Consider the following 19,782-nt stretch of genomic DNA (forward strand, 5'->3'; position numbering starts at 1 on the left):
GAAGAGTCTACATCTGTTTGTGACTTGGCTGGAGGACTAAGCCATAGGTCCTGCACCGACTGATGTGTGGAGACTGGAAGAGACCCACCTCAAGGAGGTAAACTGAGGTAGGGAGTGCCAGCAACACTATACTTGGCCAGCAGGAGGATGCTATGGGGCAACCATAACTGAGCCAGAAGGGTAGAGTACTTCTTCACAAACAGACTGTCATCATTTCTTCAACTGATGATTTGTCACAGGAGTAGTATTTGTAATAACTATTTCCCTTAAAAATGATTGAAATTAAGAAAATGAAAAACACTCAGGTTTTCTCCAGTTAATCTGTGTGTTTAACAGGAAAATCAGAAAATTGGGAATGTGACAAAATTCATTGTCTGACCAGATGTACCATAAAAATCTTAAACCTCTGCAGAATAGTATATTGCAATAAAGAAAACTAAAGCTGTTCAGTGTGTAGGTTTAACCAGGAGAATCATAACACCAAAAACTTCTATTTATTTAATTTTTGTACCAAGTCCTTCAATCTGAATTTCCCAGAAAAATCATTCATTATCTGACTGAGATTCCTGTTTATTTATCCAGACTAAAAAATTAATTTGTATTTTTAAAAAATTAAGAGCTTCAAAATTCTGCTGCAGATATGCCAAATATCTGTCTCCCAATTTTGAGCTATGTGCTGCAAGACAGATGCTATACAGCCAAGAAGCATTAATAAAGATAAATTGATATCAACAGGTATTATGGTCATAGCATCCCACTAATTAGCTACATGAAAAAGAGTATTTTATTTTAGCACCACAGGTGGGGATACAGAATAGTAAGCAAACATTGTCTGAATACAGCATTGCTTTTTGCATTGGAAATACAGTTCTCCTCTATTAGCAATAATAAAAATATTGAATGTCCCCTTACAGAAATCTATTCTGTTTCTACAGTTCTACACAGTGCACTTTAATCTGTTCTTTTCCTAAACAGCACCTGAGCTGTTTTAGTGATCATGCATAGACCTAGTCTGACCTGAATCATTCCCATCAAGCTTGTCTCCTGCTTTCATCAATGTTTCTGAGGGATTGATCTGTGCTAGTATCTCCTTTTTTGTTGTGAATCATAACATTTTATAATGTATTATTTGGCACTACAAAAATTGGGTTTTAGGTCTCCACTTAAAAGAAAGCGGATCTTGTTTTGCTCAGCACAGGAATCAGAAAGTTCATATGTTCAAAAGCTATTCTTACCATGAATAAATTGGCATTTGCTTCTAGTGTTCTCCATCTTGCTGAAAAGTACCAATTTTTGATGCTGGCAATATGAGGGATCATAATGTCATATGCCAACCAGTTTCCAAACTGCTTTATTAAAGGTTTGACGATTTATTTAAATGTTAAGCATTTTCTTTAAATATTAAGAAAACTTTTTGGATTGTTAAGATGATGGTTTACACTTTAGAGAAGGGTTGCAGATGCCAGCCATTGGCAAATACATACCAATTGGAATGAAAAGCCATATGCCTAATTCTTGCTGGCATACAGAAACAGGCATAAAGGGATTCCAAATGGCATAATATATGCTATGAAAACTGTATTAATATGCAAACTAGCCTCAAACTGGCTCCCTCCGATGATCTAGTGCTCTGTCAGGGGACTGCATGGAGACCATTGCTGGTCAGAGAACGGGTTCAGTGGCAGAGCATGCCATTTTACCCCCTGCCATACCTCTTAATATACCTCCCTGGCTTTTATCACTAAGGGCCTGCAGTGACAGTGGTCAGAAAGGTCAGCCTGTGAGTGGCTAGCATACAACCATGCTCCCGGTTTTCAGGTGTGTGTTTATGCACAATGCCAGCATTGCTCCTTAATTCTGTAAAAAGTGAGAATTGCTTCTCTGTATGTGCACTGAACAAACTCAGTGCCATTTCCCTTCCTCATTATCACTGCCTCCACTGAGGATCGGGGTGACAACATGAGGGAAAGCAAAAGAAAACAGAGTGTCTGTTGCGCATGGTAATGAACCAGACACACAAAAAAGCACAATCCCTGAGCAGCAAAAAAAATCAGTTTAATCTAATCTGAGTCCACACACTATTATGCACTAATCATAGTCCTATGCTTTTTACATGGTGCCATTGCAGGGCAGAGATAAGGCTGTTTTGGTGCCTTACCTCTGCATTTCTGTACTTTGACAATAGTCCTGGTCCTCTTCTGCTCAGATGTGTGGTGAGGATTACAGGTGTTTCAAGTCCCTCCTATAGTGGGGGCAGTGGTAGGAGAACCCCAGCCCACCCACTCCACCAAGCTGAGACCCAGGGCCCTAGGAGGGCAACAAAGGTGTCCTCCCTAGGTCACTTCCTCCCACTGCTTTCCTCTCTCAGCTTTCAGTCCCAAATAAGGTGAAAATATAACAAAACCATCAGCTCCAACCAGGCTCAGTCCTCCTGCAGCTTCTGCAGCACCCTTGTCAGGAGCCTTTGGGGTAGGTCTGTCCTTCTGAGCTGGGTTGCTCCCTTTTCAACCTATTCTCCAGCTGGTGCATGCTCTGCAGAGCTGGAGGGGCAGGGCTACGTGGGCCCAGTACTGTCCTTTAACCCCTTCTGATTCAGGGTGGGGTTTGTATGCTCCATCACAGTAGGATTTCTTTTAAGATTAACCTTAACTCTGAATTTCCTGGGTCTGTAATGCTTGTTTGGGGGGGTAATTACAGCTCCCCTATATCCTTTTTACCATTAAATGGATATTTATACAAACTTAACTCCAGTTTAACATAGTTCTAATCAGGAAATTTAGAATGAAGATAAGAAAATGATTTTATTTTAAATATGATACTTAGCAGTGTCCCTTTAATCATCAGATAGAGAAATTAAAGTCAAAGCCTAGTGAAATGAATGGAAATACTCCCCTTGACTCTAATGAGATTCAGATCATACCCTGACTGGGCACATTGCAAATAAACTGGTACAATTAAAAAAACAAAATAACAGGTTGCTTTGTTAAGGTTTAATTAAGTTCTACATTTACCTGTTTTCCACTTGATGCTTTGTTTGAAACACTGTCATCTTTTCATTACTGTGGTATGTGACTTCAGCAGATGGATTATCAGTGAATGATCTGGTAACTGAATTAATCTCCAGAATTACAGTATCTGTTTTGTCTCACGATATATGGTATGGTATTTTGTTTCACCAGAATGCAAGAAGGTTATTAAGTAAACCTTGTTTTAATTATGAGCATATGATTAATAGGGTCCTTTGTCATAGCTCTGCTTCTCCTAAAACTTGCAGGATTATGTCTCAGTTTGTTCGTAATTGCTCCTACTGTGGGCAGCATTGTGTTATGTGTAATAGCTTAGATGGACTTTTCTTGAATTATAAGAGGGATTTGAATTGTGTTTTGTTTGTAAAGGATTTTCAAGTTTTTTCTCCCAAATGTGCATGTAGCTCACAGAAAACCAGTCTCAGCTTGCTTTTGAGAGCTCTGCTCCCTCTGCAAATTGGAATTCTTTTCCATTAGACCTGAGAATATTGGCATAGCATGATCCTTAAAGAAACTATTTTCAGAATTTTAGGATTTTTAAGTTTATGCAACTACTATATATAAAGGTGAAGTTTTGCAAATAGAAATATGGTCTGTACATCTCTACTTCTGCAATTTATATGATCATTTGCCTGATTTCAAGAGCCAGATGCTAAAAGACTCCAGAAATTGCTGATCTCTAGCAGCATCAGCCGGGTAAAAATGAGTATCCAAAAATAAGGCAAATACATTTACAACCTAAAGCGTTAGCCATCTTCCTACGCATCCATCCCAACACTGGTGTCGTACCACGGTTTCTTATATCATTTCTGGACATTCTGCCCTCAGAAGAGCTGGAGGGATATATAAGAATAATAAGGCAGAAATACTGAACAGCTGACTGTAGCTAGTTCATCTCTAGTGATCTCTTCTGTGGAATTCAGTATGGGTTAATAAGACCATAAAAACTTTGGCTGACGTTTTCAAAAACAAGTATCTAAAGTCAGGTTCCTGAAACCATACTTAGGCCTCCAATAAGTGGTTTGATTTTCAAAAGCTGAGTACCCCGTGGCTCCAATTGATTTGGAGTAGCTAAATCTGGATTTAAGAACCTAAATTTGGGAATCTGGGATTTGGGTTTTTGGTTTTTTTTAAACTTTAGTCAGGGTGAGCCTGACACAGTGAGGTTCTGAGCACCTTCAATTTCCCCTGAAATTAAAGGGAATTGAGAGCCTTTGGCAACTTGCAAACAGACATTTACCACCTCCCTGAGGTCTGACATTGCCATTTCACAAAAGATATAAAAGCACATTGGCATAGCTATTTATGCCTCTTCTTCCAAAGCCACTTCTTTTCACGAGAGCCCAGACAATATCTTCTGCCATCCCAGAGATTATCTCTGCTCCAGAGTAGTTTCCATAGTGGAAGCAGCAAAATACCACAGGAGAGATGATTCTTTGACAGTTCTCACTGCACTGAAATCAGGAAGTACTAGGATTCTTTAAAGTGCATTCTCACAAGAATTTCTGCTCAGATTACCTCAGATATAGTCAAATGACCATCTAGGATGAAATCCTGGCTCTTCTGAAGTCAACTGAAACATTCACATTGACTCCATTAAGGACAAGATTTCATGTCTTTACAGCTTAGCCTTTCCAAACCTCCAAATCTTTTGTGGTTTGCCCAACATTAATTTTCACGTCCTTCTTTTCACATTATTTATCTACGCACACTCAGCTTTTCATGTTATACACATACACACACATACACACACACACGCTGTATAAAATACACGCATAGTCAGGTCAGTGACTTTCCTCTGATTCAGTAGCTGGCACTCTTGTCTTAGTGTTGGCCCTGAATAAAAACAGAGCAATGTCCGAGAGCACTGTAATGTTGCAGGCACTCTTTCTTGAATAAGAGGAAACACTGGAGTCCTCCTGACCATTTGTGGAGTTAAAGGTCCTGTCTGGCATTAATCTCAAGAGTTGGACAGTTGAAGGGAGGAGTGAATCTGCATAGAAGGGAAGCTGCAATTAAACATCATCTAGGAATTTATTTATATAGAACATGCACAATATGTTGGATCCTGCAGTAAAGGGGACTGAAATCTTATAATCATGGCATAAGGGCAACAAATAATTTTTTGCAGTCCTGCTTCCTGTCAGAAAGTATGTCATTCATTTTAAAAGAAGACATAGCATGAGCTTCCTAAGATTTTTTTATTTCCCTGATAAGCTCAGGGCCCTTGTGTTGGATGCCAGCTCCTAATATTTCAAAGACTGTCTAAATGAATATCTTTCAAACACCCAAAACTTGGCAAGGAATGAAAAATTGTTTTTGAACTTGCTTCAAGAATTAATATTAGAGAATAGTGGTTTTTTCCTCTCAGCAAATTGAAGTTGAATAAATTGTATTCCGTCTCCTTAGAAATGGAATTGATCGCTGGAGGTTAGTACTAGGATGGCAAGTCACAGGAAAACTTTGTGCGGGGGTGAAGAGAGATGAGATTGGTTCGTTGTTTTGCTTTTAAAACATCAGCCACAATCTGTTCCTCTAATACTAACGTAAATGCAAAAGTACAAAAGGTAAATATATTAGTTCATTGTGACTTTAAGGACAATTGGATTGCAGAGATGATATTACTATTTTTCATTGAGCAGAAGGAGAGCAGTTGAGTCACACCATTCAAAGTCTCCTTTGTTAGCTATGTGGCACAACGACAAACTGAAATTGACTTCAGCAAAGCCACATATTTTTTTCCTTTTGACAGACTGTCTGTTTTTTTAAAAAGACTATTCTTTATAGCTCTTGTCAAAATTCAGGGCAACTGCACCTGTATTTCCTATTAGTGGCCCAGTAAGGGCACCCACTCTCAGGTTCCAGCTGCCAGCTGTTACCTCTCTTGGATGGAGACCTGCATCCCCTCTCCCTTCTGACCAGGGTATTTCCAGGCTGCATGGTTCCCTGTCTTCACTGTGTATTTCCCAGCACAGACCAGTTGCCCAAAGACACGTGATTGCTTTCTCTTCAGAGACGGATAACAGGTGTAATTGCTGTAGTTATAAGGTACCACACAGGACTTCCTATGCAAGCCTACTCTATTCTTAAATTTTCTCTGTAGTGCTTTTTACTTTATTAAAAGCAATAAAATAACCTATACACATGCTAATAAGCTTACCAGTGTTAATCCCAACCCTAACATGGATTCTGGCAAGATCAGTCCTTCAAACCCCCACCTTCAGGGATTCCTTGTGGTTACCACTTCATCACAGCTTCAGTTCAGAACAAGCATAGTCATGACATAAGGGGCAATTTGAATATATGGTTCAGGGGTGTTTGATCTGGAGTTTTCAGGAGTGGGTAATTAGCAGATATTGAGTCTCTCTCCCCAAGGTGTATCTTCAACAGGTTGGCTTCCAGAGGAGAATTGGCATCCCCCTCAACCAAGATACTTCTGAGGAAATCCACTTTACATATATTGTTCTAAAAAGACCTTTGAACTCCCTAATACCGTCCAAAGATTGCATTAATCTTGTCTTCCTGCTAAAGATGTTCCATGCGATCTCACAATAGAACATAGACATTTGCATTTCTAATACAATGTACCCCAAGGGTATTAGCTCTAATTCAATAAGGTTTAGCTTAATTCAGAAAGCTTCATTCTGGATATTACAGGATATTGTCAGTCTGCCACAGCTCTCAGCTGTCAGTCAGTGGCCTGCCAGAACCCCATTTCCCTCTGGCTTGCTGCACCAACTGACTGACACAGGTGGCTAACTTCCCAAAAGACATACCCTTCTGGATGGCTAAGAACACATTAGTGTAATTAAAAGCCTAGTTTTAATGATGTCATAATTATGTTGTGGTTTTGTTATTGCTGTTGTCTGTTAATATATAGTTTGTTTCTAATTTCAAATGTATAATGTATTAACCCTACTCATCATCCTCTTCTGCTCACAAGGAGCTTCCTACCATAACTGTCCCACTGTCAGTCAGTGAAACAACATTAAAAAGTCTGTCACTACTGCGGATAGTTCCAAAATAATGCCAAAATATGCTCATTCCACTGCCACAACAAGCCTCTGGCTGGTCAACGGATTTTCCTTTAAATCATAGAATAGCAGAGTTGGAAGGGACCTCTGGAGGTCATCTAGTCCAACCCCCTGCCCAGAGCAGGACCAATCCCAACTAAATCATCCCAGCCAGGGCTTTGTCAAGCCTGACCTTAAAAACTTCTAAGGAAGGGGATTCCACCACCTCCCTAGGTAACGCATTCCAGTGTTTCACCAACCTCCTAGTGAAAAAGTTTTTCCTAATATCCAACCTAAATCTCCCCCACTGCAACTTGAGACCATTACTCCTTGTCCTGTCATCTGCTATCACTGAGAATAGTCCATCCTCTTTGGATCCACCTTTCAGGTAGTTAAAAGCAGCTATCAAATCCCCCCTCATTCTTCTCTTCCGTAGGCTAAACAATCCCAGTTCCCTCAGCCTCTCCTCATAAGTCACGTGTTCCAGACCGCTAATCATTTTTGTTGCCCTTCGCTGGACTCTCTCCAGTTTCTCCACATCCTTCTTGTAGTGTGGGGCCCAAAACTGGACACAGTACTCCAGATGAGGCCTCACCAATGTCAAATAGAGGGGAACGATCACGTCCCTCGATCTGCTGGCAATGCCCCTACTTATACAGCCCAAAATGCCATTGGCCTTCTTGGCAACAAGGGCACACTGTTGACTCATATCCAGCTTCTCGTCCACTGTCACCCCTAGGTCCTTCTCTGCAGAACTGCTGCCTAGCCATTCGTTCCCTAGTCTGTAGCGGTGCATTGGATTCTTCCGTCCTAAATGCAGGACTCTGCCCTTGTCCTTGTTGAACCTCAACAGATTTCTTTTGGCCCAATCCTCCAATTTGTCCAGGTCCCTCTGTATCCTATCCCTACCCTCCAGCGTATCTACCACTCCTCCCAGTTTAGTGTCATCCGCAAACTTGCTGAGGGTGCAATCCACACCATCCTCCAGATCATTAATGAAGATATTGAACAAAACCGGCCCCAGGACCGACCCTTGGGGCACTTCGCTAGATACCGGCAGCCAACTAGACATGGAGCCATTGATCACTACCCGTTGAGCCCGACAATCTAGCCAACTTCCTATCGACCTTGTAGTGCATCCATCCAGCCCATACTTCTTTAACTTGCTGACAAGAATACTGTGGGAGACCGTGTCAAAAGCTTTGCTAAAGTCAAGGAATAACACGTCCACTGCTTTCCCTTCATCCACAGAACCAGTTATCTCATCATAGAAGGCAATTAGATTAGTCAGGCATGACTTTCCCTTGGTGAATCCATGCTGACTGTTCCTGATCACTTTCCTCTCGTCTAAGTGCTTCAGAATTGATTCCTTGAGGACTTGCTCAAACAGATTCACCCTCAGATTCTGAAGTGAATTACTAATTCAATAAAACAGAAGAACAACAAAATTATTTTTAAAAGTTAGTTTACAATATGATTAGGATTGTCAGACTCATCCAGTTAAAATATAAAACCAGCCCAAACTTCCACCCCATCTATCCCATACAAACCAAAACTGTTAGAAGTTCAGAACAGGCTTATTTTTTTTAAACTGTTTTATCTCTCAGTTCTTCACTGCTTGGTTGGATGTGGGACTGGATTTAGAAGAACTGAAAACCCCAGTGAAAGTTTCCCTGGATGACATTCCCATACAGTACCAGAAATCTCAGCATAGAGCTAGAGATTTAGAGCAGTCTCAGAGAGGGTTAAATTAGCCACCCAGTTTTAGATGTATTCCCCTCCCCTCATTATTATGTTGCTCTCTTCTACTACCCCAAAATCCTGGTTCTTTCAGGGTTCACTGATTGGTCAATTTGATACAAAAAGAGACAAGAAATGTGACTTTTTCATTTTGTATGTACAGACCTAAGGAAAGGCACTGGTTGCCTAACATATGTTAGTCACTTTGTTTATACTACATTAGGTCATTCAACCTAATGCAGGTAGAAATGTAGGGCTCTCACTTGGGTCTAAACTCATAAGGTGCTGTTATGCTTCCAGTATTTACTTGATTACATTCAGAGTTTGCAACAGTACTGTTCAAGTGGTCCTAGTTCTTTTTCTGCCTCCTCATTATTGTTAAAGGTAGTCTGAAAAAGAGAGAAAAAAATTATTCTGCCATTCCCTCTCCCCCCTCCCCCTTACCTCCTGCTCTTTATGAGAGCTAAAGAAAGCCTGACAGGGTGTTTTTCATTAGCACTTTTTTATTATCTTACCAACATCAGGAATAGAAAAACTGGTTTCACTGGAGAACTCCATGGAGGACTAGAAAGCTGGAGTGGGATCTCTCATCCCTCAGTTTAAGGGCATTTAAAGTTTTCCTCCAAAGTGTTTGTTGGGTTTTTTCATTTTTGGAATGACAGGAAACTTCATCTTTGCAGTCACTGTACTTCTAGTGTTATTTGTCCTGTACCAAAGTGCCTAGGAACCTGAGGTGCCTAGAGCCTGGGACCGGCACTTCTATAAAATAGTTATAAATTGAAATAGTTCAGTCAATCAGGAAAGAAATAATCAGATTCCCTAGAACTCCGGATTCAAATGCCAGCAGGGTTGACTCAGCCTCTCATCTCAGTACCGTACAGTTTACTTTCTGGTCTTTTGGGTGGCACCTTAAAAAGTTAGGACCATTCTTTTCAAAATGTGGGTGCCTAAATCGAGGGCCAAAGTCCATAGTGAGGCCCCTAAACAGGAGTGACAAGTGAGTTTTTCACAGATGGTGAGATACTACTCACATCGACTACCCTGGGAGCTGCAGTTGCTCAGGACTTCTGAAAATCAAGCCACACACTGAGGGATTTAAATAAAAAATTAGGTGCCTAACTTCAGACAATCACAGCTGAAAATTTTGCTTTAACATCCTTTCTGCTCTGCAAGAGTATTCAAGTTCCCATGGCTTTTCTAATAGAAGTAGGGGTTTGCCTTGATGTCCGTGGCCAAAGTATCCTCTCCTGTTACTAGAGAGCAGTGTGCCATGTGCCAGTTGTGCACCTAGCTGCCTTCGTCCTGCATTTCACTGGTGCTGTGTGAATTGATGGGGGATGAACAGCACTGTAAAAATGCAAAATATTATTGGCTGTTCCCCTACCTTCCTGTTGCTCCTGCATCTCTTTTCTTTTCTTTTTTTCCCCCTGCCTGCTACTTCCTCACCACATCTTAGGAATCCTATAAAACTCTGCTCCAGGAAGAGGAAGAAAGTTAGTTGCACTGTGCATAAACATGATAGGGGTTAAATCCTGGCCATATGGAAGTCAAAACACCCATTGATGTCCATTCAGCCAAAATTTCATTCCAGGACTTTAAATACCTTATACTGTGAGATTCTCACTCTCTTGCATTTGTTTTTAAGTTTGCAGTTCCTAAATAAGCTGCGACTTTAAAATCAGCACCATATAAAAATAAACAAAGGCATATCTTCTCATATAAATTCTCATTATTTATAGGGCTGTCAAGTGATTTTAAAAAATGAAGGGGCATACAAACGTTTAGCATATCTGGCACGTAAATACCTTGCAACTCCAGCTACAAAAATGCCATGCAAACACCTGTTCTCACTTTCAGGTGACATTGTAAATAAGCAGGTAGCAGTATCTCCCGTAAATGTAAACAAACTTGTTTATCTGAGGAATTGGATGAACAAGAAGTAGGACTGAGTGGACTTGTAGGCTCTAAAGTTTTACGTTGTTTTTGTTTTTGAGTGCAGTTATGTAACAAAAAAAATCTACATTTGTAAATTGCACTTTCACAAGAAAGAGATTGCACTACAGTACTTGTATGAGCTGAATTGAAAAATACTATTTCTTTTATCATTTTTACAGTGCAAATATTTGTAATAAAATATAATAATATAAAGTGAGCACTGTACACTTTCATATTCTGTGTTGTAATAGAAATCAATATATTTGAAAATGTAGAAACACATCCAAAATATTTAGTAAATTTCAATTGGTATTCTATTGTTTAACAGTGCGATTAATTGCAATTAATTTTTTAATCATGATTTTTTTTAGTTAATTGTATGAGTTAACTGCAATTAATCGACAGCCCTAGTTATTTATGCATGATTCTTACCACTAAGCAGTTTACCCTAGAAATGAAGAGCTTTACATGAGTATGTTGTAAGGATTCATTATTCCTTACATTTTGCCCATAGTATAAAGGTTTGCAGGCTATGGCTTCAAATTCAAATCTTCTTTCTGTGATTTTGAAGCCTCTAATTGAAAGAGAGAATAAGTAAAGTGATTAGAATGTAATAAAGGTATTCCAGAATCCTACAAAAATGGTAGTAGTCTGCATTCACTGTATTTTAATTTAAAACAGTCAGGCAAAAGTAGTTTTCATCAACTATTGATTTATCAGTATCCTTAATTTTATGATTGCTGTGTTCTAATTAAATAACATTCAAATGTCATAAATTTTATATCCCTCACTTAACATTGACTACAGGGGTTTTTAATGGCTCTCTCGCACCTTCAAATCTCTCACGGTACCCAGTACAATCAATATGATTCTCCAGGTTCCCCTGGTTGATGTTGGATTATTGAAGTGCTTTCTGTCCTACTTTGATGTCATGCAGAAATGTAGCCACTTGAGATTTAACTCATAGAGAGCTGGCATTTTTCCAAGTAGCTAGCTACATCAATGCAGCAAGAGAATGTTTACTGGTACATACAATACTTTGGGGTTAATATAGAATGTGAAAGTGTTTAATGAAGAACTAATTTTTACTGGCATAAAGAAAATAATATTGGTTGGGAAAAAATTTATGCTCAATCTCTGTTAATATTCACGATTACAAAGGTTCGTCAGGGAAAAAAAAAAGTGCACAGGATGCACTTCCATGGCAGAAACAGTTTAAACACACAGGAGAGTGCTACCTATTACTAGGCTGCTTATTCATTTTAAACAAGTAACTTTAAACAACCACTTTTAAAGCAGTCTTTCCTGGGAAGTCTCATTGGCCAGGAGGGTGCCCAGTCAGAGCGTGGTTTACCAGTTACCGAACTAAAGCGCCAACCTGAAGCATATTCTCACCAGCAACTACACACCACACCATAGTAAGTCTAACTCAGGAACCAATCCATGCAACAAACCTCGATGCCAACTCTGCCCACATATCTACACCAGCGACACCATCATAGGACCTAACCAGATCAGCCACACCATCACCGGTTCATTCACCTGCACGTTCACCAATGTAATATACACCATCTTGTGCCAGCAATGCCCCTCTGCTATGTACATCGGCCAAACTGGACAGTCCCTACATAAAAGGATAAATGGACACAAATCAGATATTAAGAATGGCAATATACAAAAACCTGTAGGAGAACACCTCCCTGGACACACAATAGCAGATTTAAAGGTAGCCATCCTGCAGCAAAAAAACTTCAGGACCAGACTTCAAAGAGAAACTGCTGAGCTTCAGTTCATTTGCAAATTTAACACCATCAGCTCAGGATTAAACAAAGACTGTGAATGGCTCACCAACTACAAAAGCAGTTTCTCCTCCCTTGGTGTTCACACCTCAACTGCTAGAAGAGGGCCACATCCTCCCTGATTGAACTAACCTCGTTATCCCTAGCCTGATTCTTGCTTGCGTATTTATATCTGCCTCTGGAAATTTCCACTATATGCATCCGGCAAAGTGGGTATTCACACACGAAAGCTTATGCTCCAATATGTCTGTTAGTCTATAAGGTGCCACAGGACTCTTTGCCGCTTTTACAGATCCAGACTAACATGACTACCCTTCTGAATCTTAGTAGAGCGGATTTATATATGTTTGTACGCAGAATTTACAAACTTAGGCCCTGATTCTGCATTGGATTTGCTAGCACTGACTCCCAAGCCCACACAGAGTCCTGCTGGCTTCAATAGGTTTCTACACTGAAGAAGACGGGCATGTAAAGTTCTCTGCTTCTGTACTCTGTTGTTGCTTTGGGGACACTGTCTATAGTTTCTCCAGGTATGGAAGCAGACTGAAGATTTACGTTTTTTGTTTTCCCTTTAAAGTGAATTGTCTCCTGATCCTATCAGGAACATCCTCTCAAGACAAATAGATGTATTGGTCTGTTTCACAGAAGAAACCGTGTTATAGCAATTAAATTATTTGCCATTCTTATGTAACATGTTTAAATGATTCCTTAAATAGATTGGTTTGAAATGAGAATTTGACCGCTGTGTCCAAATGGTCCAATTTACAAGACTCTGGAGGTTTTATCATAGATGATTTTTTTTTTTAGTTCATCATCTTAAAAATCACACTTCTGTCTGAAATTATATTGCCACAAGTAATGCCTATGATTGCTGTAACTGAACAAGATTAGGAGGAAAGTTCTCTGGGGGTTTGTGCGTGCACACATTTGACTGCACTTTATGCATAGTCAGTTTCACTGTATTCTCTTGTATAATCAAAGACCCAATTCACTTCCCACTGAAGCTAGTGTAAAATGAAGTGTCATGCTTCCATTGCCTTCAGTGAAGTTGGACTGAGACTTTAGTTTGCCAGTTTTTCCCTGTTTGCGTGGGACTTTCCTACGGCAATGAAGGGGAGGAAAACATGTAAAAATACAAGAAAAGGTCATTGTAAAACCACAACCATTGCCACGGAAACTCAGCAAATGGTGTAGCAACAAACTATTTTTATAGTTTAGTGAAACTCTTCGGAAAGACTGGATTTCAAGTTGTCAGTGTCCCTATAATCTAATGTGCCTGTTTTCCAAGTTAATGTGGACTATGTGACAAACACCAGCCAGTTACAGACACGAGTCATAATAATGGTTTTTGTTTCTCTTTGTTTCAGTTGTTCGAGTTCATGAATTTCTTGGCTGAGAATGTCATCTTCTGTTACATGGGGCTTGCATTATTCACATTCCAAAATCATATATTTAATGCTCTCTTTATATTTGGGGCATTTGTATCCTTTGCTTTAAGTATCTTCAAAAATGACTGTTTGGGGTGAAAAAAATTAAAATCAAGTAAACAAAAGTCTTTTTAAAATGCTAAAAATAAATTCTTTGTAGGGTTCAAATTGAAGAGGAAGGCAGGCATTTGGCTTTGTTTTAATATGTACATTTCAGTAACTCACTTAACGGACCTAAAGAGATGATTTGCTAGCATGAACTGTAACATTTTGCAGACCTGTTGCAATGTGCAAAGCTTAAGGCAAATCTCTCATTTCTTACATTCTTTTTATATACATGGAACTCCCACTGATGTTGATGTCATATCGGCCGAGACATGGAGGTTTTGCCCTTAGTTCTTTCATGTTTCCTCAGTGCCACGTACCAGTCTGGAATGCCATACAATGACTCCTTCCCCCTGCCCTCCCCAAACAAAAGCCCTTTGCTTGTTACTCTTTGATGAATTGCAGTAGCTTCACAAACAGGGACTTTACTGCTTGCTTGCTTGCTTGCATTCACTTTTAGATGTAACTTCCAAATTGATATTAAAACCCAAACTATGGCTCCCCTAGTACAGGTTAGTTTAGAGGACAGAAAGGACTCAAGGAGCCTGGTACCCCCATAACTACACAGAGGCAAATATAATATGACTGTCCCTAACCTTAGCAATGGAGGACTGCTAGAGCTGACAGCAGCAAAGGGACCATGACCCATGATGTCCTCTTGTTGTGGGCCAACAAGCTGGTTCAAGGCTATGCTAGAGAGACATACAGGGGCTATGTGATCTACAAGTGTAGTAACTGCTGATGTGTGTGCTCTCCCAAGCCCCTAACGGCACTGTGCCTGCTCCTGGACTCTGCAGACATAATGCTTCCAGACACTCAGGTGCGTCACCTCCTCTTTCATCCACAGCATGTCTCAGGCTTACAGCCATAATTGAGCCCTAGGATTTACAAGGTGAGGGTAGGGAGGAACCTCCTTATGAGCAAGGTTTCCATATAGAATTAGTTGTGATTTTTTTGTCCTGATTTTTCTAAAATATCTATTCAGGAAACTTTTTGTACTAGATACACAGAGGGATAATATAAAAATCCCTTTCTAAAGTCTACACAAGGAAAAAAAAAAGGAAAGACATGAAGATAAAGATATACCCCATGTGAATTGTGAGGAAAGAAGACAGTAATCATGTCCAAAAATACATCTAGCCTTCCTAAATTGCCATTGAAGGAGATAATGCCATTTCCATTGGAATAATTTATGGTGTGCATTTTACTGAAGGGCTGAAGATGTAGTCATATGTGATGAGTCAATGCACAGTGAGTGAAGTGATGTACAGGATAAGGAGCTCAAAACTAAGATGGTTGAAGAGAGCCAAATTCTGCCCCTAAATGGGTCCATAATGAAACTGGCAAGATTGTGGCTGGATAGCTAAAATCTGAAATTATGAATTGTGCTCAACAATCATTTAATAGTATGTTTATTCTAACTTCATGTTCAAGATATTCACCTGGAGAAAGTTTATTAGCTCAGTTTTCCTGTTTCCCCATGGCCATTTTCCTCAGCATCTCACATTTAACCTTATAGGTGGCAATTTTCATAGCAAGAGCATGCAACATATACCCACTTTCTTTCATTCTGAATTTGGGTCGAAAACAAAAGATTCCCAGGAACTTTCAACACATGATGATGTTTTCAGGTAAGTGCCACTGTACTTTTGTATCTACGTTTTCTAACACCTGACATAGAATAAAGGCAGAGAAAGTTATTTTCTGGCAAGAAGACAAAAGGTCTAGATATGCACGTGCAGGCTGAGCCAAAGCCCATTGAAGTCAATGACAGACTTTGGATAGTTCCATGATCATTTACGAGCTTGTGTGTAAATGTGTATTAATGATTTTAATTACCTATGAAGCAAAATAATGTAGGAAACCCATTACTTAGGTTACCCATCTCAAAACTCATTGTCCATCTCCATCTCGCAACATCCTTTTCTATTTTGGGAATATTTTATTCCAGTCTTAGGCACCCAAACTACTCCTGGTAGTATGCTTATGTTACACGCAACGAAATTAATTTCCTGTACTGTCACTTTCTGAGAGAGGGTGGTATTCTTCATAGATACCCACTCACCAATCATGTGGTCTCCCACCACTCTCCCTAACTTAAAGATCATTTTTACTCTGAAAAGTGACTGTAAAAATAACAGCTTTTTATTCAATAGGCCTGCTCCTTCTATGGATTCAGTCTAATATCTGATTGCTTTACTTACTAACCTAAAGTTGTAGTGATTTTAACAGCTGTTAGTACTGCAGAACGAAAACAGATCTGGAGAGGGTGCTGAATTCTATTCTGATTTGTGCATCATCCACAGAATTATTAAATCCCAACTGCAATCTCTTTATTCCTAGACGTACATGAGGCAGAAATATCTCAGCTTGACTCTCGGATTGCAGGGAAGGTTTGTAGGATTGGCTGGTAGAAACCCCGCCCCCCCAAAAACCAACACCTTTTTCACTTGTTAAATGAGCTCATTTGACCTTTGAGAGAGATGAATATGGAACGCACAGCGCCATTTTTGCAAAGTTGCTTTCCAGAGTGGAACTATACCCCAGGCAAGTTTCTGAAGCGTTCTTCCAAAGCAGGGAGGAAGTCAGAGCCAGTGTCTTCCTTTTTCTCATATGAATTTTATTGCATGCATTTTGCTTGGTCAGCCCTGGATATGAAGTGTTCTATTTATCCACAAAACAGATAGACCAGAAGTAGCTACAATGCATGCTTCCCCATACTTCTCCATCAATTGGTCTCATTTCTGACTTGAAAGAACCGTGCCTTTAGGGGAGAGATGTTAGTTCATTTCCACGCCCACTCATCCTCTTCACTAAAACTACCAATGATATTGCCAATTAATGCCAGGTGGATGCGGGGGAAGGGCCGGTTGTGATGTAGACACTTATCCATTAGGAACTGGATTTCAGACCTCCTGTTCATTTCAAATAGACAACTATGTGGCAATTATATGGTAACAGTTTCTGTTAGCTAGCATCCTGAGCTGGATTCATTTCCGCAATATAGAGATGAAAGTCTCCGTATAAGGTTAATTACCAATCTCCTGACCCATGTATTCCCTTGGTTCTTGTAAATTTCTACTTCTGGATCCCATTTTCCCCTTGATTTTTCTTTAAAAGCAGGGTATGGATTGAAGGATTTTAGAATAACTTTTTCTTCATCTTTCACTTTTCTTATTTTGTCCAATCTAATCTCACATTCCACAGAACCAGAAGTGGAAAGGTCATCTGCAGCCAACAACTAAGAGTGAGAACTCTCACTTGTGCATTCGGTTTTACGTTTCAACTAATATCTGTCAGCAGAGAACTGAAAATGCTAATATTTAAAGCTCCCGATATATGTAGTACTTTATTTCAAAAAAAATCAGAATGCGAATTCTTAACTGTCTTTACATTAAAATATTTTATTTCATTAAGAAAAATGTTTTCATAAAAGCAAATGACATACTGCAAGTAGGGCAGTAACACTGATTAACTGCACTTCTCACATGCTTCTCACACTGCCTTAAGCTTCATGCATCACAACATTCTCAAGGCATGCGGGTTTCCAATATAATTGTACCCCGATGTGTGTTAACAACTATAGCCCACAGTCACCTAGTGTCTTCACATACAGAATAAACAGTATATACTGAGTACAGCTATATACAGAGAAAATGATGATTTCAAGAAAGGCAAGCACATTTCTAAGTCGAGTAAACCAGGGTAGAGTTTGGCCTCAGAAGGTACAGATACATTTTCTAGCTAAAAGGTCTTCAGACCTCCTCCAGTGATTGCAATCGACGGTATATAGAACTAAACTTAATTTTTGGCTCTTCTCAATTAAAATCAAGGAGCTCATGAGAGGAACTGTAATGAATTCTGCAAAGCCTCATAAACCAAAGGATAGATAGATACTGGAGACCTTTTTTTTTCTTTTTTTGTAAACACACACTTACCACGAAATTCATCCAGAGTTTATCATGGCCTACGATGGAGTATACAAACCCCACACTGGGCTGGAAGAAGTTAAACAACAGTATTGGGGCCAGCTAGCCCCTTCCTTCAGTCCTGCAGAGCATGTTCCAACTGGTCAGGGTTGAAAAGGGAGCAACCCAGCTCAGAAGGGAGAGGCTGAGGAGGACAGACCTACCCTGAAGGCTCCTGGCAGATGGGCTGAAAAAGCCTCTCTGAGGGAATAGGACTATATGCTGAGCCTGGTTTATTTTTCTTTTACCTTGTCTGGGGCCAGAAACTGAGTGAGGAAAACAGTGATAGGAAGTGACCCATGGAGGGTAACTCAGAGGGCCACTTGGAGGTCAAACGCTGCTGATCCTCCTAGGACCCTGGGTTGGAGCCTGGTGGAGAAGATGGGCCTGGGCTTCCCTACCACCACCCCCACTACTGGGTGAGCACTAAGCACTACTACATCCAGCCCACCAAATACCCTATTACATGGCCCTTTAGGGGCTTAGATCACCAGGATTTGCAAACCTTATATCAAATCATAAAAGTCTTGATCTGCCATCCTTACTCACATTGCAGAGTGAGGTATTCCTGAAGTGTTCCCATTGATTCCCCCTTAATTCCAGTAGGACTATCCTATTCTATTTAGGTTTCTATACCCTGCTCATCACCATAATATCTGAGCACCTTCTGGTAGTGTATGAAGCCATGTGATTACACATCTGTCACATAGTGTTTGTTTTCTAACCTGCTCCCCAGAGGTGTGTCTTGTTTTGCTAGCAGTGTGTCTTGTTTTGCTAGGGTATATCTTTGCCTTCTCTAATGTAAACACATAGCAATAGGGGTCTGCGTGGGTGTGTGTAAATAAGTAAAAGTCCAAGAAATGTGCCTTGCACTTGAAGTGCAAAGTTGTGAGGTTTATGATCATCCTTAGTTCCTGTAGGAGTTCATTCCACAACCTTGTACTGTTCCCCAAAAAGTTCTGTCCCTTGCACAGACTAGCCTTATTCTTGTTGTCGAGGGTTTCATTGTGCCAGAGGAGCATAGTTGTCACTCCAGTCTTTGTCCAGGAGCTTTAGATGGTCTTTTAGATATCCTGGGCCTGGGCCATGGAGCGCTGTGAAGGTAAGGACTGAGACCTTGAACTGGATTCACTATTCATGGGAAGCCAGTATAGAGAGTGGAGGACAGGTCTGATGTGTTCCTGATGTCCATTTCTGATGCCTTCAACCCAGTGCTCTGAGGGTGGCACTGGCATTGGAATCAGCTAGGTGTGATGCTTTCCAGGACTATCCAGGATTGTGAGGCACCTTGCTACCACATGCCCTTAGCATGAGGAAGCCTTATCCATGCCTACTGGGGGTCAGCTCCCCAACTCCACTGGCTGCGGCAACACAAACACTTCCCTCTAGGCCTTGCTGGTTTTTGTTTGTTTGTTTTTAAACAGTTTAGCAATTGTCACACTCCAACCCTTGATCCTTCCAAGCATCTCCCTGCAGTGTCCAGCCCCTGGTCCACTGGACACTCTCTCTGGAAGCAGCAAATCTGTGAATACTGAAACAGGACATGCCACCTAACCAATTCCACCACACATCACCACTCTGCTTAACGCCCAGCACTTAGATATGTTTATAGTGAAAACAAATATGTTTAACAAAGCATAGTTTCAATAGCAAGTAGAAGTGTTGGAAACAAATGGTTACATATGAAATAGAATCATAACATGCATTCTAGAGCCTAGACTTTAATATCTAGATACTCTCATGCCTCTTAGATTAATATTCACCCAAAA

The 19,782-nt window shown here is 40.2% G+C and overlaps 1 protein-coding gene across 1 annotated transcript in view; it reads left to right on the forward strand.

Moving 5' to 3' along the window:
• Window positions 1-19,782, forward strand: part of SLC9A9 (solute carrier family 9 member A9) — a 310,159-nt gene that overhangs the window by 158,796 nt on the left and 131,581 nt on the right. The window contains exons 10-11 of the mRNA XM_037908590.2: window positions 13,881-13,994; window positions 15,565-15,676. Of these exons, the coding sequence (XP_037764518.1) occupies window positions 13,881-13,994; window positions 15,565-15,676 (226 nt within the window). The remainder of the gene's footprint in view (window positions 1-13,880; window positions 13,995-15,564; window positions 15,677-19,782) is intronic.

This window comes from Chelonia mydas, chromosome 9 (assembly GCF_015237465.2).
Source record: "Chelonia mydas isolate rCheMyd1 chromosome 9, rCheMyd1.pri.v2, whole genome shotgun sequence".
NCBI lineage: Eukaryota > Metazoa > Chordata > Testudines > Cheloniidae > Chelonia > Chelonia mydas.